This window comes from Balaenoptera acutorostrata, chromosome 11 (genome assembly GCF_949987535.1).
Source record: "Balaenoptera acutorostrata chromosome 11, mBalAcu1.1, whole genome shotgun sequence".
NCBI lineage: Eukaryota > Metazoa > Chordata > Mammalia > Artiodactyla > Balaenopteridae > Balaenoptera > Balaenoptera acutorostrata.
Genome location: NC_080074.1, coordinates 53,212,546 through 53,236,127, shown reverse-complemented (window position 1 = coordinate 53,236,127; position 23,582 = coordinate 53,212,546). Strand labels below are relative to the sequence as shown.

The following is a 23,582-nucleotide window of genomic DNA, read 5'->3' as shown; positions in this document are numbered from 1 at the left end:
AAAACTGGCAAAAATAAAACACAAGTGAATCTTCAGCTAGACATCCCACTAATTGTCTCCAATGAGACATCTTACTTTGTTTGTAGAGAATTTTGAAATTCCTAGCATTAATAATTTCATCTTTTAAACTTGAATCCAGATGGTGTGGGTTTCTCTTTTATTGAGATATGATTGGCATATAACATTACATTAGTTTCAGGTATACAACATAATGATTCGATATTTGTATATATTGTGAAATGATCACAATAAGTCCCGTCAACACCCATCACCACACACAGTTACAATTTTTTTTTCTTGTGATGAGAACTTTTAAGATCTACTCTCTTAGCAACTTTCAAATACGCAATATAGTATCATTAACTATAGTCACCGTGCTATTCATTGCATGGTATGGGTTTCTTGAAATCGGAACCAGGTTTCTAAATGGTTAAGGAAGAAAAGTCTCATGAGTGAGGGACAGGCTGACTCTTGGCCCAGCAGTGGGACCAACATTTGATGTGTCAGAGACTGACGCTGCTGTACTGAGGCCCAAGCAGAGGTGCCGTGCTCTGGACTTAAAGCTGGGGTGCTGAGGTTTTCACATCTCTCCATTTCCCTCAAAAGGGTATGTGGAGTTAAGACAGGTCACAGGAGCAAGGAGGGAAGAATTCCATACTGGCAGTAAAGCAGCTTCTCGGGCTGGTAAACTTTGTGGGATCAAAAAATGTGAGAGTGTACTCTGACCATGTTATTAATGAAATTATATGACGTATTTCAGGCATACAGAATGTATTAAAATAATACAACAAAACTTACACACCTACGACCCAACTTAAATAAAACATTAACAACACAGGTGAACACCCTCATACCCTTCTCTCTGATCCCACCACCCCCTCTCCTCTCAGAGGTAACCAGCATCCTGAGTTCCATGCCTTCATTTTTTCAGATGAGAAAAAGGAGGCCTGGAGAGGTTGGGAACCAGCTTAGTCTCACATTCCAGACTAGTGGGAACCACAGGGTGCCTTCTGCTTCTTCCCAGTGGGGAACAGTTCACTATTAGTAAATTTGTACGGCTTCTCAGCCTTTTGGGTACACAGATCTTCCTGGACTTACGATGGGGTTACATCCAGATAAACCCTTCATAAGTTGAAAATGCATTTAATATACCTAACCTACCAAACATCACAGCTCAGCCTGGCCTGCCTTAAACATGCCCAGAACACTTACATTAGCCTACAGTTGGGCAAAATCATCTGACACGAAGCCTATTTTATAATGAAGAGTTGAATGACTCATGTAATTTATTGCACACTGAACGGCAAGTGAAAAACAGAACGGTTGTCTGGGTCCAGAATGGTTGTAAATGTATTGGTTGTTTCCCCTCGTGATCACGTGGCTGATGGGGAGCTGCCTTGCCCAGCATCACGAGAGAGGACCTATGGTGTATCGTAAACCCAGGAAAAGTTCCAAATTCTAAATTCGAAGAAGGGTTTCTACTGAATGTGTATCACTTTCGCACCTTCGTAAAGTGGAAAAAATCATTTAAGTTGAACCATTGTAAGTCAGGGACTGTCTGTAATCAAGTATGTGTGAGATAATATGACTTGGAGATGACTTTTGTGGTCCCAATAAACTGTGTAACTTTGCATAATAAGCAATGGAGAATCAAAGGGAAGGAATTTTAGTCAACACTTCCTTGTTTGGAATCTTGAGATGTTACACTAAGGTATAAGCAGATACCACAGAAGTTTGGGGACAGTCAGATGTGCAGACTGTTTAGAATCGAAATTACGGTGGACTGTCCCGGTGGTGGCTCTGAGTTATGGGGTGAGGCTGCAGTGCTAGGAAGCCCCTTTCAGAGCCCTCCTTTTCCTACCTGTGCAGATATTAGACATCTCCTAAGCCTTCAGGAAAACAGTCCTGCTGAAATGAAAAATACCACTTCAAAATATTGTCCTAGAAAAGTGTTATCAGGACATTTGAATGGCTTCCTGGAAGAAATGAAAGTTAATGTGGTTAATATACATTTTCTGGTGAATAAGAACCTGAAAGATTGAAGAAATATGTTTGGAGCAGTTAAATTTTTCATAAAATTAAGAGAACAAACAAGATGATTTTCCTCCTGCTGGTAGAATGGTATATAATCTTAAAATCCTGGAGGAAGCACAGGTGCTTTTCCCATTTTTATTTATAGATTTCTAACAGCCTATGCTTTACACCCTGTCACTTTTATTCTTTTTTCTTTAAAAATAACAGTTAACAATTTTCACCTAGAACTGATTCACAGACATTTGAAAAGGTGGTATCTTTGGAGAAAGCTTGCAGGTGATCACAAGATTGTCCCCCAGACGTAATTGTATCCGGAAGGCTGACATTTAATGCCTATAACGATCATCAAGCAAAGGTTTGAAAAACGAGTGGTACATATGAAGAAGATTGATGGGTTCACTGTGAAAGAAGTAATAGGGAGCGGTGAATTTCTGAATTAACGCATCTATCAAATGAGCAAGAGAACGTCAGACTGTCCCCATTTGCCCACCCATGTTCACCAGTTGGAGTGCCCAGTCCCAGCTGGGTTGATTTGGGGACTAGCTGTTGTTTTATCAGTATTCTTTTGTCTTTCTCTCAAACGATATTGAAGTATATTCTCTCCACCTGCTGTGTAAGGAGCAGTATCTACCTCTTCACACCCAAATCATAGAACTTTAATGTCTTTGCAGGATTGATAAGAGTTGTTTAAGGCCACCAGTTCAGACTTGGCATTTTTGTTCTTGTTTTCCAGACTGTGTATTCTATGGCTCCATTCCCTTTTCCACAGTTGGCAGAGCTGAGGGAAAAATACACCTACAACATTACACCATTCCCAGCCACAATTAAGCCCACCTCAGTTTCTGGGTAAGGTCCTTTTTTTTTTTCCTTGTTGTTTTCATGATGGAAGACTTAATACCTTAATTGGTTATTAATATTTGTTAAACCCCGGAAATACATTTGAAGTAGTTTGGTGCTTAAAATCTGAATATCTCTTTCCCAAAAGTTTTGATTTAAATTCAAGAGGGAGATTTTTGAAAGTGTACTTTCCAAAGAAGGTTGGAACATAAGCTAAAGGGATATTTAGCAACCCCACAACTTATTTAAAAATATCAAATATTAAAAATCTCAGTAATTAAAAAAGGGTAGAATCAAAAAAGTGTAGGCAGATGAGCTAGTTTAGGCCAGAAATTGACAAATATATATATATATACACACACACACAGGAATTTAATATATGAAAATGTAAATCAACACTGAAAAGATATACTATTTAGTAAATGGTGCTGGGCCAATAAGACTCAATCTGGAAAGAAATAAAGTTAGAGTCATACTTTACACCATACATCAGAATAAACTCCATAGAGATGAGACAGTTAAATGGAAAAAACTGAAATAATAAGCAGAAGAAAATGTGGAAGGATATCTTTAGTTCTTTGGAATTGGGAAGGCCTTAGTAACTGACTCAAAAAAAACAATAAAGGAAAAAAAATTAAGTACTTTAAAAATAATTTTCTGCATGACTAAAACCAAAACAGAGCAAAAGAAAACCTCCATAAGCAGACACAAAAATATTTGTGAAAAAATATTTGTAACTGATTCCTCTCATATATAAAGTTCTTAGAAGTCAGTAAGAAAATGACCACCATCTGAAAAATGATGAAAGTATGGGAATAGGCAGTTTACATAAAAGGCAACTTCATTGGACTAAGAGAAATACAGCTTAAAGCAAGATTGAGATTCTGTTTTTTTCACCTATCAGGTTGACAAAAATTCAAAAGGTTGATGTGTTCTCTGTTGATAAGGCTATAGGGAAACAGGCACGCTTACACTTTGCTCATGAGAGGTTAATTACCATGGGATTTGGGGCAGGCAATTTGACCGTATTTCCCCAAATTACTATTGCATATATCCTTTGACCCAGCAATTCTACCTTTCTGAATTATCCAACAAATATATTTGTACACATGCAAAACACAGTATGTATAAGGTTATTTATTGCAGTGTTGTTTATAATAGTTTAATATTGGAAACCACTTGAGTGTGCATCATTTAGCAGCCTGGTTCTATAACATGGGCTACATACGTACAATACAGTACATACATACAGTACAGTGCAGCCATTAAGAAAAGGATGAGGAGGAAGCTCTGTGTGAATATGGAGAGATTTTTTTTTTTGGGTGAATAAAAGCAAGGTGCAGAAGAGTGTACTTATATATAGCATGCTAATACTTATGAAAAAGAGGAGAAAAGTAAGACTGTATAGTCATATTTGCTTATTTAACTGGTAAGGAAGCTGAAGAATACATCAGAAACTAGTAACAGTGGTCACCTGTGGGGATTAAGTGGGGCAAGAACAGGGTAGAAGTTGGACAGGGATGGGAGATGGACTTTATATATATATAAATTATATAAATATAATATATAATTATATAAATATAATATAAATATGTTATAGAAATTAATGTATATAATTTATATATATGTCATTTAAGTCATGTGGCTATATTACTTATTTAAAAATAATACCACTTTTTGAAAAAATATTCCTTTTTCTTTTATGTTTTCCAAGACGACGTGGTAAGGTCAGAGACAGCGATGAAGAGAATGACCCAGACGATGAAGATGCTATTGCTAATGCGGTGGGGTGTCTCGGACCTTTTAGTGGGCTCCTGGCACCTGAACTGCAGAAGTACCAAAAGCAAGTTAAAGGTAAAGAGGTGTCATCTATTAGATACTCACAATGTGTTGGTTCACTATAGCAAGGGTAGTATTATTGTGTCCTATAAATGCCTGTTGTTTCCTGAACTGATTACCACTATTAAAGGTCTCTATTAAAAGTAACTTCTTTGGGGGCTTCCCTGGTGGCGCAGTGGTTGGGAGTCTGCCTGCCAGTGCGGGGGACGCGGGTTCGGGCCCTGGTCTGGGAAGATCCTGCATGCCACGGAGCGGCTGGGCCCGTGAGCCACAATTGATGAGCCTGCGCGTCTGGAGCTTGTGCTCCGCGGCAGGAGAGGCCGCGATAGTGAGAGGCCGCGATAGTGTGAGGCCGGCGCACTGCGATGAGGAGTGGCCCCCGCTTGCCGTAGCTGGAGAAAGCCCTCGCGCAGAGGTGAAGACCCAACACAGCCATAGATAAATAGATAAATAAATAAATGAATGAATGGATCATCACGTTAAAAAAAAAAAAAAAGGGGCTTCCCTGGTGGCGCAGTGGTTGGGAGTCTGCCTGCTAATGCAGGGGACGCGGGTTCGAGCCCTGGTCTGGGAAGATCCCACATGCCGCAGAGCGGCTGGGCCCGTGAGCCACAATTACTGAGCCTGCGCGTCTGGAGCTGTGCTCCGCAACAGGAGGGGCCGCGATGGTGAGAGGCCCGCGCACCGTGATGAGGAGTGGCCCCCGCTTGCCACAACTAGAGAAGGCCCTAGCACAGAAACGAAGACCCAACATAGCAATCAATCAATCAATCAATTAATCAATAAAAATAAATCTTTAAAAAAAAAAAAAAAAAGTAACTTCTCTGTTACTTTATCATTTAGGAGTATCTCTCTGTTATGTGTTACATGCATAATACATATTTCTTTTTCTTTATGATTCGTTTTGCCTCCCACTTGTCTGATTTAACGTTGTGTGCTCAGTTCCTTAGCACTGAGCCTGGCATATAATAGATGCTTACTACATTCTGTTTGAGTTAAATTGAATTCATTATAGACTGGCTTCTTTTCCACTATAGAAATACTCTCTAAAGCCAAAATATTATGGTACCTCTACTTGAATTTCAGTGACCAGAAACTCATTATCTCATAAGACATTCTGCTAATTCCTCTGCTTAGCCCAGTGTTTCTAGTTTTGAAGAGAGAAACTCCACTTACTAGTTCTATTAGTAGTTCTTCTCTTCAGAACTAAACGGAACAAGTCTGCTCCCTCTTCTGCTGGATGTCTCCTTTGAATCTTGACGACAGTCATCACGTCTCCCAAAAGTTTCTTCATGGTCCAAATTCAGAATTTCTCAAAGATACGTCTTCCAGAACTTCTAATGTTCTATAAATTCACCTCTAAATGTCCTGCAGTTTGATAGTATCCCTCTTAAAAAGTGGTGCTCTGAATTGAATGTCATGCTATGTTTGTTTTTTTCTTGCAGAAAACAGATGGGACATTATTCATGTAATGAACTCTTTTAAAGCAGTTCGTGGTTCCCCCACTATGATCTTTCCTATCTTTGGTGGCAGCTCTTCCTTTATGACATTTATTCTAGTTTGAAGACCATTCTCCTTGCTGAAAGAGGACAGAAGCAAAAGATGTCAAGCACCTCTGCATTCTCTTTGCCATCTGCTAGCTTTATACTGCCTTCTCAAAGTCATGGGGCTATTTTCTTGTTTTTGTTCCTCTTGCTTAGAAGGCTTCCTTTTTGTTTGTTTGTTTTGTTGTTGTTGTTTTGGTCGTGGTAGTTTTGAGTATGTTCTGCAAGCCTTAGCTTGTTTTGAGTTTTAACCTGCTTAATGTTCGGTTCATGTCATTTTGTGTGTGTGTTCTTGGTATGTACTCCCCTGTCATCTTTTTAAATGACTTTAAAAAATCTGAACTCAACAAGAGTTCTATTGGTTTTGTAATGGTTTCTATCTCCTCTTTAGTTGCCTGATTTTTAGCTTTTGGTTTCTAGCCACGGGATCAATAAGTATTTTAACTCTAACGTTTTTGAATCTGCTTTCTGTCGTCTGGGTCTATGTTCCATTTTTTCCCCCCTGTTATTCTTTCTGTGCAATTATAGGCTCTGGGATGACATGGTCATTTTCACCTAAATTTCATCCTTAGTCTTTCTCGTTGGTTTTACTTTAGTTAGATTAGAGGTCCTCTTTTAATTTTCTTCTCCTTAGAGAAGTATTTTCAATAAAAAAGAAAGTTTACCAGATATTCAGTCTTTATCTGAATAACACTTTCAGCAGATGTTAGGATACTTGAAATCCCCTACTAATCTTTTTTTTTTAAGCTTGTCCCCAGGCAAGTTTTACATATCGTGTTAGAAAAGCCTCATTTTATCCCCTGTTTACCTGTGTGGCATGTGAGTGTATTTTCACACAGTACTTATTTCTGTTTCTTGGAGGTAACCTCAAATTTATTTAAGGGATAAATCTACTAGTTGTTGGTGTTAACGGGAGCAGAAACCACATCAGACATAACACACATAGTAGACGGTCAGGAAATGCTTGTTAAATGAATAAAAACATTCATTTCTAGTGATACCATGATCTAAAGTCTTGATAATCTTATAGAATGTCTTGCTGGGTTTTTTTTTTTTTAATTTTATTTATTTATTTATTTATTTATTTATGGCTGTGTTGGGTCTTCGTTTCTGTGCGAGGGCTTCCTCTAGTTGCGGCGAGCGGGGGCCACTCTTCATCGCGGTGCGCGGGCCTCTCACTATCGCGGCCTCTCTTGTTGCGGAGCACAGGCTCCAGACGCGCAGGCTCAGTAGTTGTGGCTCACGGGCCGAGTTGCTCCGCGGCATGTGGGATCTTCCCAGACCAGGGCTCGAACCCGTGTCCCCTGCATTGGCAGGCAGATTCTCAACCACTACGCCACCAGGGAAGCCCCTGTCTTGCTGTTTTTAACTTAAGAAAAACTCACTTTTAATGACTGACTAAACCCTACAGTGTAAACTTTACAAATTTATAGCTGTGAGTCCTCATGCAGTTAGTTATATAGTTATATGGAACCTTGTAAATCCTCACGCAGTTATATGGAAATCCGTACCCTGACTTGAGACAGCTAGAGTTATATTTTTCTAAGGGAATTTTAGAAAATGACGGTGATTTTTATCTGGAAACAGCGGATCGTATGTCCATATAATGAACAAAGGGGTAATAAAATCAAACAATGAACCCACACAGCTCGTTTCAGACTCACAGTTAGCCTAATAAGAAAATGCAGAAATATTTTCAGGACCAAATAAAAACAAGTACTAGACAAATTCTAGTGTACATGTTTTTTGTGGTTCAGAATTTCCTGGAGGTTAAGATACTACCCCAGGTTATATAGTGTAATCAATTCTGAGTTAGTCCCGTTCTCCTCCAGTGATACTGTCTCCTTGTCTCTATTCCTTGGAATATAGAACCAAATGGGGACCAGAATCTGAGATCCAATAACATTGCGGAGCTGAGTCCAGGAGCGATCAATTCCTGCCGAAGTGAATACCACGCAGCTTTTAACAGTATGATGATGGAACGCATGACCACAGATATCAACGCGCTGAAGCAGCAATATTCTCGGATTAAAAAGAAGCAGCAGCAGCAGGTTCATCAGGTGTATATCAGGGCAGGTAATGTACTTCTTTGTTTGAGTCAATTTCAGCTCCGTGTCAACTTGTGAAAGGAAGACCGAGTATTCCCAGGATGGCCTGGGAATTACTGCTCACTCTGGCTCGGCATCCACCAACACAGCTGGCAGGAGACAATAACATCTTTATCTTCTCACTTTTTATTTTATCTTATCAGGCTCTAAATAAGAGAAAGGTCCCAAGGACCAGGCAGTTGATGGTATTCAATACCTCTTTACTCTGTATGCTTGTGGAGAAGGCTTTACAAATGATTAGAATGTTGCAAAGTCATGCAGTCCTTGGATTTGAGACATTTTGGAGCTATTGCCTCCTAAATTTCAGGCATTTGGAAGTAGAATTTAGTCATCTGTGTACTGGTAAATAATATTACTACCAGTCATTTAGGTAGTAATATAACAGATGTTGTGATCAGAGGAAAAGGAAAAAGCCATTACTGTGCCTCACTGGTGGGTTAGCAGTGTCTTGGGAGTCTGCTGAGAAGAACACAGTTGTACTGCAGTTGGAAATGCTCTTTTCCAAGGATTGCCAGGCTTCTTTTTTCCTTTAAATTCCCAAAATCCCAATGAACAATCTGATTTATTGTTTAATATATGCTGATTTGGGAATTGGTTTGTCTTATTTTAAGTGAAATCCTAATGAAAATGATGCCGATCCAGGATTAACCAAGATATAAGTTTGACATGTGTTTAAGAGGCTTGTGAGCATGTGACTGATCTTGCATAAAAACTGAATTTACCTTTCACTTGTTGGGGAGGAGTAGGCAACTTCTTAAAGATTCTTATTTTATCCTGAATCATTAAAAAAGCAATCACAAAAGGAACTAACAACTATAACACTTTAATTTTCAAAACATTGGCACATACATATCCTCATTTGTCCTTAAATCTATGAGAAAGACAAGGACAGATATTCTTATATCCTTTTAAAAAATGAGGAAATGGTAATTCAGGAAGGCTTAGCAACTGTCTAGGATTATATAACTATAGTGAGTGGTCAGGCCAGGGCTAGAACCCCCATGTTCTGATTCTTTATGCAGTTCTTTTCCAACCACTTTCAGAAGCTTTAGGTGGAATGGTGAACAATTGCCATTGGGTACTAAATCAGCCCAGTGTCTGTACTCTAGTCAGGGGTCAGCAAACTATGGTCTGTAGGTCAAATTCTGCTCACTGCCTGTTTTTATAAATAAAGTTTTATTGAAACACAGGCATGCCCATTTGTATACATATTGTCTATGACTGCTTTTGCACTACAGTGGCTACAATATTTATAGTCTGGTCCTTTACAGGAAAAGTTTGCTGACCCCCTACTCTAGATCAGGGTTTATGTGGTTATTTTTAGGGAGAGATTGCTGCTCAAGGGCAGAGTTTGAGAGCATTGTTTCTCAAACTTTAGTGTGAATACGCATCACTTGGGGATGTGTCAAAATGAAGAATCTGCTTCAGTAGCTGTGGGTGGGACTGAGATTATGCATTTCCAATAAGCCTCCAGGCGATGCCACTGCTGCTGGATGGGGATTGCACTTTGAGTAGGTGTAGGATAGGATCAGCAGCACAGGCGGAGAGATTGAACTTGAGCTAGAGGCAGAAGTCCTCAGCTTCTGAGATTTAAAGGAAGGTGGTAAGGATGGTGGTTGAGGTACCAGCTTCCTAGGTTAGGGAGGACAGGAAGTTAAGGCTTTTCAGTCCTGATAGCTTCTGTTTTTATGAAGAAATTGGAGGAAAAGTTGTTTGCTTGGGAGTAAGTTGAAGGTTGGGTGGGAGCTTAAAGAAAGTAACGAAGATTTGGATCGGCCATCGGAAGCAATGGGAGAGGGAAAGTTTGTTCAGCGGCATTGCGGACCTAACAAAAATAGGAAGTTATGAATTTAAGGGATATCAATCCACATGGCTGTGTGATTTCCCCCCATCCCCATCCCCATCCCCACCCCCAGCAGCTATTAGCGGCTCCTATTTTGGAAAGGAGGATGTGAATTGTGGATCTAGAGTGGAGTTTTGCCAGGCATGTGTGATAAAGCCATAGGGATGCCTGGATGTGTGGTTATTGGTGAGGTGTGGTCCAAGGGATCCACCGTGCATCTAGCAGGGTAGGGGTGTAAGTGAGCCGAGGAGACAGTGAGAGGTTATGAGAAGATTGAGGGATCAGGAACGGAAATCTTTATGGTTTAGTACCAGGTATAGTTACATCGAGAGTCTGAGAGCTGGAAGAGTCAAAGAGAGGAATATGAGAGTTAAATATTTTTCACATGAGGCAGATCTGTGTGATGAGGTTTAGGATGGAACTGGGCACGTGGAGGATGGGTCAGTCACCGAGGCAGTAAAGTAACCGAGGTAGGTAAGAGGACATAGAGTGAAGAGGAAACAGGTATCAGAATTCCAGTGAAGATGGGACTGTGACCAGAGGTAGATGGATAGGAGCAGTCGAGAAGCACAGACGGGAGTTCAGCCACGTGACCTAGATGTCAGGAGGAAGGCTGTTCGCACAAAGACGGCGGGGTCTTCTCTTGATACTTCTGCTTGCAGCTGTCGTCCCTGGGGCCGTGAGTGTTGAAGCTTCATTGGAAATAGGGGCTCGGTCATAGCCACAGGATGAGGATAGTAATACTGTTAACAGTGCCTTCCAGGAGAACACAGCTTTTGGTGCTTTCCTGTTTTCAATTTGCTTTCAAAGTCAATTGAGGACACAGGAGTGGAACTAGGGCCAGGCACTGGATAGCTGTGATGTCACTGCATTTTTACCACCTTCTTATCACTTCTCTCATTCTGCTGTCTCTCAGTAATATGCAGTGTGTTGTTTTCCTACCTCTCAGAAGCTGACAGCTGGTAATCTATATGGTCATAGTGTTTGACCTGTTATTTAAAAAAAAAAATCTTCAAAGATTTCCTAGATACAAGACCTCCGAGGTTGCTTCTCAGGCACAAGGCTCTCTGTAAAAAACATTAGGGAGGCTGGGCTCTAATTAGTAACAAGGGGTCAGAGTCTGTTCCTTTTTGTATCCTCAGCCCCTTGTCTCCTCCTCTTTGAAGAGGAGGGAATCCGTACCCCAGGCTCTAGGATTGAATTCAGTTTCTGCTGCCTTCAGTTGCATGACTCTGCCAAGAGCTGGGAAATATGTGGGCAGGGTCCGGGGACAACCTGTGTGTGACTCCTGTGATGGATGTCTTTCTCTGTGGTACCTTTCACACGACCTTTCAACATTTCTTTCAGACAAAGGGCCAGTGACCAGCATTCTCCCATCTCAGGTAAACAACTCTCCAGTTATAAACCACCTTCTTTTAGGAAAGAAGATGAAAACGTCAAACAGAGCTGCCAAGAATGCTGTCATCCACATCCCTGGTCACACAGGAGGCAAAATATCTCCTGTCCCCTATGAAGACCTTAGGACCAAGCTCAATTCTCCATGGCGAACTCACATCCGGGTCCACAAAAAGAACACGGCGAGGACCAAGAGCCAGCTGGGCTGTGGGGACACCGTCGGGCTGATAGAAGAGCAGAATGAGGGCTGCAAGACTCACAACCTGGGGACAGTGCAGGCATTTTCCTCCGATTGTGCGGGGGCAGCTCAAAGGGAAGGTGGCAGCTCCGACGGCGGCACTGGGAGGACCATCGAAGGGCAGTCTCCAGAGCCGCTGTTTGGGGATGCTGATGCCGATGTGTCTGTGGTCCAGGTGAAGTTAGAAGCCTTGGAACTGAACCCAAGGGCTGCTGCTGCTGAAACTGAGCCCAAGGTGCACCTGCCCTGCCAGCAGCATGTCCCGGAGCCGCCAGATGCACCCGGAGGAAACAAGGCCCCTGGCAAGTCTCCCCAAGGCAGCCACCCGAAAACTCCCGTCTTTAGCCCCTTTCCCAGCGTCAAGCCACTGCGGAAGTCAGCCGCTGCCAGGAATTTGGGATTATATGGTCCTACAGAAAGAACCCCAACTGTGCACTTTCCTTACATGAGCAGGAGCTTCAGCAAGTCCAGCGGTGGAAACAGTGGTACTAAGAAACGGTGACGTCTCTCAGCAACTGTGTATCTACATTCCCCTCTTCATGGTGGCAGAAGGGTTCCAGCCGGATGGCTCCAAGAGAGCTTCAGTTGTCCATTGAAAATGAAGAGATAGGTTCAGAGATGAGCAACGGTCCATAAAAATGGGAATTGGAAATTTTATAATGGGTGCTAGAATAGGGATGTCTTCCGATCATTGATACCGTGGGTTCTTGTGGCAAAATAAATATTGTGGTTTTAAAGTGTGAAGTTTTCCCAACTTTTCATTGTGAGCTGTTTAGAAAAGACTTTGCATCTAGGCTGTTAACCCCTCTTCCTTCCTCCTGTTCTGAGGGCCTTCAGGGTGCCTGTGACAACCCCCCACCCAACCTTCCAGTTCTCTGGGTGTTGTTAATACTCAAGCATGCACACACTAGCTTGCTAGAACAGAAACTGTAAAAAGAAAGTAAGTTTCTTAGTTGCAAAGAACTTCCCAGTTTCCCTCTTCATGCCCCGCTGGGGGGAATGCTTGTATGTGTGAGTTTTCCTTCAGTAGTTTCTTTCAGCCAGTCTCAAAACTGGTTTTTATTCTTGTGCTAAAATGCAGGAGAAAAATCTAGATAGCCTTTCTTTCACTTTCTATTTCTACCTGCAAAAGGAAGAAAACCTTTATCTGTTGAAATGTAGCTTGATCATCAGCTGGAAGATCTTATGCAGAGGACACAAACGGGTTATGCATTAAGCAGTTGCTCTCAACAGCTTGCTGATTCCACTGAGCTTTCCTCGAGCTTCATGGTCGCCTCTTAAGGAGAGTTTTGGTCCTCAGTGTTGGGATGACCAATGGGCTCTACACAGAGCTTGTCTGGCCTCCACCAAGCAGCTCATTTACCTACCAGCTCTCCACTGCAGATGCGAGAAGCCTCTGCTCAAAAGCCAGAACATTGCACCTGCAACTCTTATTACTTGAATTTTGTGCTTTTTTTGGGGGTGGAAGTACTTTGTTGAGTACTTTGTTACTTGAACACTGCCTTTCCCTGGAGAAGACCCCAGTGCTTTCTAGCTCTGTCTCGCCCATTCCTCCCCAGAGACAGCACCTGTTATCTCCACCATGCAGATGGGAACTCTGAGCCACACAGAGGTGAAGTAGTACTTGAGATACTCAAGGTAAATACTCCCGGTACTCAATGTGACTCAGCCACATTGCCTCCAGTGCAGTAGGTGGGTTTTATGCTCCTTGTACCCAGATGCATTGGCTACATAGGTTCTAGAAACCAAGACTGGGAAGCTATTCACTGCACTCCCTCCTGACTCAAAGGACCTTTCTCCAGATGGTACAGAGTCCTGTGATGGCATTTCATAACACCAGCTTTGACCTTCTTATCCGAAAAGGTAGTTCATTTTAAAAATGCTTCATGCAGCTGTCATTTTGGCTGGACAAAAGGCTCACTCCTCAATCCCCTTCTCCCACCAACATTAGAAGATAGACTTGGCATTTTTATCCTCGTTCCCTGGAAGACCTCGGCTAGGCTTGCCGGCATTTTGATGATGCAGTCAGTATTCATTTGAGCTAATTGGATTGCTAATTCTGAAACCAAAGCTATAGTTTTAGAAAGAGTTTTTACTATGAGAGGCACTAATTTTTATAATAAAATAGAGAATGTGGTTGTGTGGGCTTTTTTGCACAGGAAACACAGGAATGATATATACAGTGAGAAGAGTTATCCCTTTTGTGGTATTTTTACCCTCCAAGAACTGAAGATGGAAAATATGACTAATAAGTTATTGCAGTTTTGGTCTTGCAGGAGAATTCAGTGCCATCTGAAGTTAGCCTGCAGCTTCTTAAAAAGCAGCCACTCCCACAGCCTGTGTCTTGGGAAGGGTGTAGGTGGAGAGTCGGGATTACTTTGCATACCACCCCCAGGATGAGACCCACTGCATTTTCCAAAGTTAAGCCAGTGATTCGATTTTCTTCCATCTGCTGAATTTCACATTCCACCTTATATTCTTTTCTCCTCCCCCTTCCCAAGTGAGTCAGAATAGTCTTGTTCCCCTTGAGGGATGTCTGACTTGAATAGAGAATTTTTCTTTTCTCTCTTGAGTCAGCTCCCAGCTCCCGGAGGGTCTGGGTTTGGGGAGGTGGGTAATGGGGTGGAGGGCACTTACTGCAGTTCTTAGGCTTGTGCCATCGCTGTCTGCCACCTGTCTTAGGGTGAGTAGCACATGCTGTACCTGTTTCCTGGGGTTGGTCTTCCTGAGAAAAGAATGGATGTGATGACACACGGTTTGGGATAAGTATTTGTTGAACGAATGAATAAACTACTGAAAGGATAATAGTCCTTTGAGGTAAAAATGACCTCATCAGGATTTCAAAACCTGACAGATTCCTGCTAAAGCACTGTGTCCTGTTAAAGTGCATGCATTGTACCATGTAATCGCCATGTGTATTGGTCAACTTGTGAGCTTTGCCTACTTTAGAAAATAAAGAATCTGCAGTAGCCTGTAGCACACAGCATGTGCGAAGAGACCAGTATGGACTTTTATCTTCTTTGTATTGGACACTGTATGCCAGCACCAGAAGTACTTACCAAGTAGCGGTTTCTTTATTTTTAGATATGTCTGTACCCCGTCAGCACTTAGGCCGGAGCCGACTCCTGATGTCTCTGCACCTCAGTTCTCTTACAAAAGCCTCCAGATAATTTAAACCTAGTTTGTAATGTCAACCTATGGGGCTGTAACTGTTTGGAATATTGTATTCCCTTTATCAGTCTCTCTTGTTCTGAAGAACTGTACTGATTACAAAGATATATGCATAAAGATTTTCATTGTTGTAGCTGTTGTGATGTTGTTTATCTGAGCGCCTGCATAGAACGCTGTTGTGACTTTCCCCACCCCCTTCTCTTACCCTGTCAGCTTTACCCCACCTTGGTCGTGTGAACCAAGAGAACAGCCCAATAAACTCCATCTCCGCCGGTCTAATCACTGGGTTGTAGGGTGGCCTATGACCTGCCAAGAACTTGGCAGAATGGCGGGTTCCCGAATATGAGTAAAAGAGTTTATTCAGGAGTGTGTGTATGTGTGTGTGAATGTATGTGTGTGTATAAAAATAACCTGTGGATCTGTCATTTTTCTTTGTTTTAATAAAATAGAACAATAAGAATGCCATTTAGCTTCCTGGTCTTATGGATTCTAGATAATGGAGAGCCGTGGTCAAGTGTACAGCCTGCCATCTCCCCTCATAAAATCTCCCTTTACTCTTTCTGAGCCACTTTTTTTTTTTTTTTTAACATCTTTATTGGAGTATAGTTGCTTTACAATGGTGTGTTAGTTTCTGCTGTATAACAAAGTGAATCAGCTATGCATATACATATATCCCCATATCTCTTCCCTCTTGCATCTCCCTCCCTCCCACCCTCCCTATCCCACCCCTCTAGGTGGTCACAGAGCACCGAGCTGATCTCCCTGTGCTATGCGGCTGCTTCCCACTAGCTATCTATTTTACATTTGGTAGTGTATATATGTCCATGCCACTCTCTCACTTTGTCCCAGCTTACCCTTCCTCTTCCCCGTGTCCTCAGGTCCATTCTCTACCTCTGCGTCTTTATTCCTGTCCTGCCCCTAGGTTGTTCAGACCATTTTTTTTTTTTAGATTCCATATATATGTGTTAGCATACGGTATTTGTTTTTCTCTTTCTGACTTACTTCACTCTGTATGACAGACTCTAGGTCCATCCACCTCACTACAAATAACTCAATTTCGTTTCTTTTTATGACTAATATTCCATTGTATATATGTGCCACATCTTCTTTATCCATTCATCTGTTGATGGACACTTAGGTTGCTTCCATGTCCTGACTATTGTAAATAGTGCTGCTGAGCCACTTTCTTTTTGCTACCTACAGCCGTCATTTGAGGCAGCATTTTAAGTATATTAGTTTCCTAATTAGAAAAATGACATGTGTTAAGACAATCTGGAAAACAGAAAGAGCACAAGGAATCATTGGTGTTCTGGTATGGGTCTCTCCACTATGTTTTTTTATGTGTGTTCGTGTATATACACACCACTATCTACAAAAAGGTATATTGAGAAAACTAGTTTAAGCTTTCTTGCCAGTAAATGCTCTTTTACAGTATCATTTTCAGTAACTGTTATTTCATCATGTGTTTATGCCAGAATTCACATAACCAGTGTCTCATTGTCCATGAGGTGTTTTTTTTTTAAAAATTGAAGTGTAGTTGATTTTCAGTATTGTGTTAGTTTCAGGTATATAGTAAAGTAATTTGGTTATACATATATATATGCATATATTATTTTTTGGATTCTTTTCCATTATAGATTATTACGAGATATTGAATGTAGTTCCCTGTGCAGTACAGTAAATCCTTGTTTTTTATCTATTTTATATATGGTAGTGTGTATCTCAAACAGGTATTTTTTGATTGTAGATAGTACTGGAGAGAACATCCTAATACTTATAACTTTGTACACAGCCCTAAGAATTTTCTTAGGGTATGTTCATCCAGGTGGAGTTGCAGGGTCAGAAAGTATGTGCATTTTTAAAACGTATATATATGTATCGCCAAATTGCCATCCTTGAGGATTGAACTTACTATATATACAAGCAGAATGCCTGTTTTTCTACACCTCTGGATGAGGCAGTAGTTTCTTTCTTTTTTTTCCCTAGGACCTCCATCATTGATAGAAGCAGTGATAATGGGCATTCATATCTCATTCCTGACTTTTAAGAAAACCATTAAGTAAGATGTTTCCTGAGATTCCTGGTAGGTATCTTTTATCAGGTTAAGGAAAGTACCTTTTATTCTTTGCTCACTAAGAGATTTTTAAAAAATCAACAAATATTTAACTTTATCAAATGATCCCTAATTGCATCCTTTGAGAAGGAAGTGGTGCTTGAGATTTGGTATCTTTGAACTTGAGAAAATGGCCATTACCGGGTTTCATCGAAGCATATTAAGATATTTTAGAGTTGCAAGTGATAGCAGTGAAAGTTTTATGTGCAAATTTTCATTGCACTGTTAAATTTACTAGAGGAAATTTGGAAACAGTATAAACAATGTAAACATCTGAGAATAGGGGTAATGGTTGCATGAATTATGGTTGATCTACAGGAGGGAAGTGCAATGGCCCATGAGTATTTGGGCCATTGAAATGGCAGTTATCTCTTATCCACGTGAGGCAGTTCAGATGAAAGTTTCAGTGAAGTCCAGAGTCATAGAATCACTAGGATACAGCTACGGATGGGAAGCACTTACTGGATGATGGCTAAAGCAGAACTGTGCAGTGTAGCTCTTCTACAAAGGCAGCCTGGGCTCAATTAAATGGGGACCAAACGGGGACCCATAGACTCTTGGGGTTGGATCAGCTCCCATGAATTTCCTTGCTGCCTATGTCCTGAATCTGAGTCTACTTCTTTCCTGGTGCTCAGCTCTGATCAAACCCACTGACCTTTTTCATGATCAAACCCACTGACCTTTTTCAAAGTCACTCTCTATCCCATTCTCTTCATTCCTTCCAGCACAGGCAAGCCTTATCGGACTGCTACACCCTGCATCCCAGGGGCCTCGAGAGTCTTTTTTTAAAGTTAAAAAACCAGAAAGTTGACTGTTTCTTAATATTTGCATTCCTTCTATATATTCCTGTAACACTTCTAGTTTTTCTTTAGGTGATGTTGATCCTTGGGAAGGAGGTGGATCAATTTCCCTAAGGGGCCAACAGCTTTCTGGGTGGGACTTAGCTGATATTTCAACCCAGGTGTCTCCCAACCCCTGGAGAGTTTAGAAATCTGTATTAAAACAAAATAAAGCAACAACAAAACAAAAAAAACCTCCCCTAGAAATTTTGATACTGAACTAGATTTGACAACCACTGGTCAACCTATTTTCAATGTCCTTCAACTAGTCTCTCCCATCCTATCCCACCTCTCTCTGTTACCGTGGCTACACATTGCTGCCGGAGTGATTCTTCTAAAATGAAAAACTGATCAGACCATTCCTCTGGACAAAATCCTTCAATCGGTTCCCATCTCCTGGAGTGTAAAGGCTAAAATCCTTGTCTTAGTTTGATCTGGCCCGTGGTTACTTTTCCAGCTTATTTTCCCACCATCTTTCCCATGCATTGCCTTCTGCAATCTATCATCAGCAGCAGAATAACATCAACCATTTGTTGAGATCCTATCTGCTAGGCACTATACTAGCTCCTTTATATACGTTATCTCGCTGGCATATTCCTCCCAAGAACCCCACAAAGCGTATTATTCCTGTATTAGAGATGATAAAAGTGGGGTGACTTGTTATGTCCTTGACCACGTTTACCTCATGGTAAATAGCAGAGTCCTGATCCCTCTGACGCCAGAGCTTAAGCTCTTTGCCTTGCACTGTCTGCGAACTTTGCATACAGCAACTTGAAATTCCCTGAAATCTCCTTGCTCTCCCAACACCCTCGTAACTGTGTATTCATTAACCTCCGCCTAGAGCACCCCCCTTGCTCCAGTCTGCCTGGGAAACACCCACCCATCCTTTTAATCGTATCACACACATCAATGGGGTCAGATCCAATCCCTGCCACTTTCCAATAGTAGGATGTTGTGTAAGTTTCTTAACATCTGGGACCTTCTACTTCCACATCTGTACAAGGAGGATAATAATTTCAACCTCATAAGGTTTGTTGTGGGCTTCTGCTATTTTTGCTGCCTAGAATTAACTACCTTCCTTTGACAACAATACCCTGGAGAGCTTTGTTCTCCTCTAACTCTCTCCATGCAGTCTGGTGAAGGTGATGCCCCAGGAGCACAGGGACCAAGCTAAGCCATTCAGCACTCTCCCTCTTCCCTGCCATGGTGTCTGACCCATGGTCAAGCACATGGGCAAAGAAACTCAATTCCTGGGCTCTTGTTTTGAACTCTTGGGGAAGCTGATTTGCTCATTTTTTAGTGGATTTGAACCTAAAGGAAAAAGCCCAGGAGTTGCTGCTGGCAGCCATCTTGTAACATCTCCCCATGAGAGGAGAGTTTCTTGGAGAAGTGAGTCAACACTGAACAAGCAGAGCTCAGAAACAGAAACCAGGCCCTTTTCATATCAGATCACCCCTGGATCAGGCCATACCTGAAGTTAAATTAATCTCTCTGCACCGTTTATTACATCAGCCAACATTCCAGTTTTTGGTTTTAGCCTGTTTGGTTGGGTTTTCTATCATTCATGTTAAAAACCTGTCAATTGGAACAGGCATTTTATGAAGATTATAGGTTAAAAAGGCAAAATAATGGTACAGTCAGTAAAAAGTAGCTGATATTTTTAGTTTAGTTTAGTGAGTCAAACCTCTCCTGAGCTCTATTATTTTTGGGGGGCTCTGTTCTCCCCATCATAATAATAGATAGTGTAAGCTGGTGATAGAGTCAGGGAGAGTGGTTCTTGTTTTACGAAGAGGGTTCTTTCCTCCAGCCTTTGGATCTTCTTTGGCCTTGTGTCTCCTTGTGGCAGAAGGACAAGTGATTCTGAGTATGAAACGATTTTCCACCAATTTTACCTATTGTTCCAGCCCCATCTGCGTTCACAGCTGAGTCCTGTGGAGAGCAGAGAAACTATATGCAAAACATGGAAGGGTTGTTTTAACTGAATTCCACAAAGTTTGGGAGTCCAAGCAGCATATTTGTGGAATTGCTCTCACCGGCTATAATGGAAACTGAGGGCATTTCCCTTCCCTCCCTCAGGTGCCCATGCAGCTCTCTGACAGAGAAGGCTCTGGAGCAGCTCTGGTGGCATCTGCTGGGAAGCAGCAGGGCTGGGTTGGGGAGTGGGCCTCTTGGGGAGCTGAGGTGTCCAGCAGAGTTGTAGGAGCACTCACTGGGGAGCACACCTGTTTGGGAAAACAAGTGAAGCACCTCTTGAGGATTTCAAGAAAACCTTGCCCTGTGTTAAGAGGATAGGAAGACTTTATAGGCCCTACCTCAAAAGATGTTCGTGAGAACAGTGGTTTGAGTTGTTGTTGTTACAGGGACCCTATCTGGACGAGAAATTTGCTGAGGTCTGTGAAAAGTCAGGTTACATATAACTGCCACCTGATAAACTCCACAAACTATGCAACCAAACTAGCAGATGGTGAAAAGCTTAAAGTTTTGGTTTTTTTTTGCACGTGGAACTATGGACTGGAGTTTCTAGTGCATTTTTTAAGTGGGAAACACATCACAGAATCATGGAATTATTTAACAAAAGTGTTTGTATTGGAATAATGGAATTACTAAATATCAGACCTAGAGATCATGGAGCTCAGTGGTTTTCAATATCTTTAAGCAACAGGACATTTACAAAGTTATTTAAAACTTTCACTTTGCACATGGTGAAAATTCAAAATGTACAGAAAAGCACATGGTAAAAACTAGGTCTCCCTCCATGCCTTGTCTCTTAGCCAACCAATTTCTCTACCCACTGGAAACCACTGCTACTATTTTCTTGCATACCCTTCCAGGAAGATTTTATGCATATTCAAACACTTTCACACACAAATATTTATAAGTAGCAGCATAATAACCTTCTGAACCTTTTTTTTTTTTTAAAATAAATTTATTTATTTATTTATTTATGGCTATGTTGGGTCCTTGTTACTGTGCGCAGGCTTTCTCTAGTTGCGGCGAGCGGGGGCTCCTCTTCCTTGTGCGCGTGCTTCTCATTGTGGTGGCTTCTCTTGTTGCAGAGCACCAGCTCTAGGCGCGCGGGCTTCAGTAGTTGTGGCATGCAGGCTCAGTATTTGTGGCTCGTGGGCTCTAGAGCACAGGCTTAGTAGTCGTGGTGCATGGGCTTAGTTGCTCCGCGGCATGTGGGATCTTCCTGGACCAGGGATCGAACCCGTGTCCCCTGCATTGGCAGGCGGGTTCTTAACCACTGTGCCACCAGGGAAGTCTTGAACCTTTCTTTTATACTTAATGTATCATGGAGGTCATTCCACAACAGTGCAGGTGTCAACCTCAGTCTGTTTATACTGCTGCATTTCATTTTACTCTACACAGTGGATTTACCCTCTTGTACATTGTTAGATAATTTGGTTGCTTCCAATATGGAATATGCATATCCTTGTACATGTGTTGTTATGTTGCAAACAAGCAAGTTTTGCTATAGGATAAATTCCTAGATATGGAATTACCTGTTAACAATGTGCATTTTAGATTTTGATAAAGTTGCCAAATTACTATCTACAGATGTTCTATGTATAAATTTTGACTTCCATTGGTGATGTATGAAAATGCCCAATTCCTTCTACCCTCATATTATTCAGTATCTTACCAAACCTTTTGATCAGGTAGTTAATGTACATTTAAAAAATATATATGAAGTTAACATTTATTTAAAAATTCTTTATGTGTCCTTTGTTCATAGCCTTTGCTCATTTTTGTTCTTTTTTTTTATCCTTATTGATACCAGTTCTTTATACACTACGAAAAAATGTCCTTGTCTGTAATATGAGTTGTGATATTTTTTTCATTGCTGATTATCTTTAAATTTGTTTATGCTACTTTATTTTATTTTTTTTAACATCTTTATTGGAGTATAATTGCTTTACAATGGTGTGTTAGTTTCTGCTTTATAACAAAGTGAATCAGCTATACATATACATATATACCCATATCTCCTCCTCCCTCTTGCGTCTCGCTCCCACCCTCCCTATCCCACCCCTCTAGGTGGTCACAAAGCACCAAGCTGATCTCCCAGTGCTATGCGGCTGCTTCCCACTAGCTATCTATATTACATTTGGTAGTGTATATATGTCCATGCCACTCTCTCACTTTGTTCCAGCTTACCCTTCCCCCTCCCCGCGTCCTCAAGTCCATTCTCTACGTCTACGTCTTTATTTCTGTCCTGCCCCTAGGTTCTTCAGAACCATTTTTTTTTGGATTCCATATATATATGTTAACATATGGTATTAGTTCTTCTCTTGCTGGCTTACTTCACTCTGTATGACAGAGTCTAGGTCCATCCACCTCACTACAAATAACTCAATTTCATTTCTTTTTATGGCTGAGTAATATTCCATTGTATATATGTGCCACATCTTCTTTATCCATTCATCTGTTGATGGACACTTAGGTTGCTTCCGTGTCCTGGCTATTGTAAATAGAGGTGCAATGAACATTGGGGTGCATGTGTCTTTTTGAATTATAGTTTTCTCAAGGTATATGCCCAGTAGTGGGATTGCTGGGTCGTATGGTAGTTCTATTTTTAGTTTTTTAAGGAACCTCCATACTGTTCTCCATAGTGGCTGTATCAATTTACATTCCCACCAACAGTGCAAGAGGGTTCCCTTTTCTCCACACCCTCTCCAGCATTTATTGTTTGTAGATTTTTTTTTTAAGATTTATTGATTGATTGATTGATTGATTGCTATGTTGGGTCTTCGTTTCTGTGCTAGGGCTTTCTCCAGTTGCGGCAAGCGGGGGCCACTCTTCATCGCAGTGCGTGGGCCTCTCACTATCGCGGCCTCTCTTGTTGCGGAGCACAGGCTCCAGACGCGCAGGCTCAGCAGTTGTGGCCCACGGGCCCAGCTGCTCCGCAGCATGTGGGATCCTCCCAGACCAGGGCTCGAACCCGTGTCCCCTGCATTAGCAGGCAGACTCCCAACCACTGTGCCACCAGGGAAGCCCTGTAGATTTTTTGATGATGGACATTCTGACTCGTGTGCGGTGATACCTCATTGTAGTTTTGATTTGCGTTTCTCTAATGATTAGTGATGTTGAGCATCCTTTCATGTGTTTGTTGGCAACCTGTATATCTTCTTTGGAGAAATGTCTATTTAGGTCTTCTGCCCTTTTTTGGATTGGGTTGTTTGTTTTTTTGATATTGAGCTGCATGAGCTGCTTGTAAATTTTGGAGATTAATTCTTTGTCAGTTGCTTCATTTGCAAATATTTTCTCCCATTCTGAGGGTTGTCTTTTGATCTTGTTTATGGTTTCATTTGCTGTGCAAAAGCTTTGAAGTTTCATTAGGTCCCATTTGTTTATTTTTGTTTTTATTTCCATTTCTCTAGGAGGTGGGTCAAAAAGGATCTTGCTGTGATTTATGTCATAGAGTGTTCTGCCTATGTTTTCCTCTAAGAGTTTGATAGTGTCTGGCCTTACATTTAGGTCTTTAATCCATTTTGAGTTTATTTTTGTGTATGGTATTAGGGAGTGTTCTAATTTCATTCTTTTACATGTAGCTGTCCAGTTTTCCCAGGACCACTTATTGAAGAGGCTGTCTTTTCTCCATTGTATATTCTTGCCTCCTT

The 23,582-nt window shown here is 41.4% G+C and overlaps 1 protein-coding gene across 3 annotated transcripts in view; it reads left to right on the top strand.

The window, feature by feature from the left end:
* TBC1D30 (TBC1 domain family member 30) overlaps positions 1 to 15,115 on the top strand; it is an 86,255-nt gene extending 71,140 nt beyond the window's left edge. For 2 of the 3 annotated variants that reach the window (XM_057557624.1, XM_007179749.2), the window contains 4 exons: positions 2,768 to 2,880; positions 4,586 to 4,725; positions 8,124 to 8,330; positions 11,553 to 15,115. In XM_057557624.1, coding sequence (XP_057413607.1) covers positions 2,768 to 2,880; positions 4,586 to 4,725; positions 8,124 to 8,330; positions 11,553 to 12,340 — 1,248 coding nt within the window. In that variant the 3' untranslated portion in view covers positions 12,341 to 15,115. The remainder of the gene's footprint in view (positions 1 to 2,767; positions 2,881 to 4,585; positions 4,726 to 8,123; positions 8,331 to 11,552) is intronic. The other variant, XM_028165891.2, reaches the window with a different exon arrangement.
* The last annotated feature ends 8,467 nt before the right edge of the window (positions 15,116 to 23,582 follow it).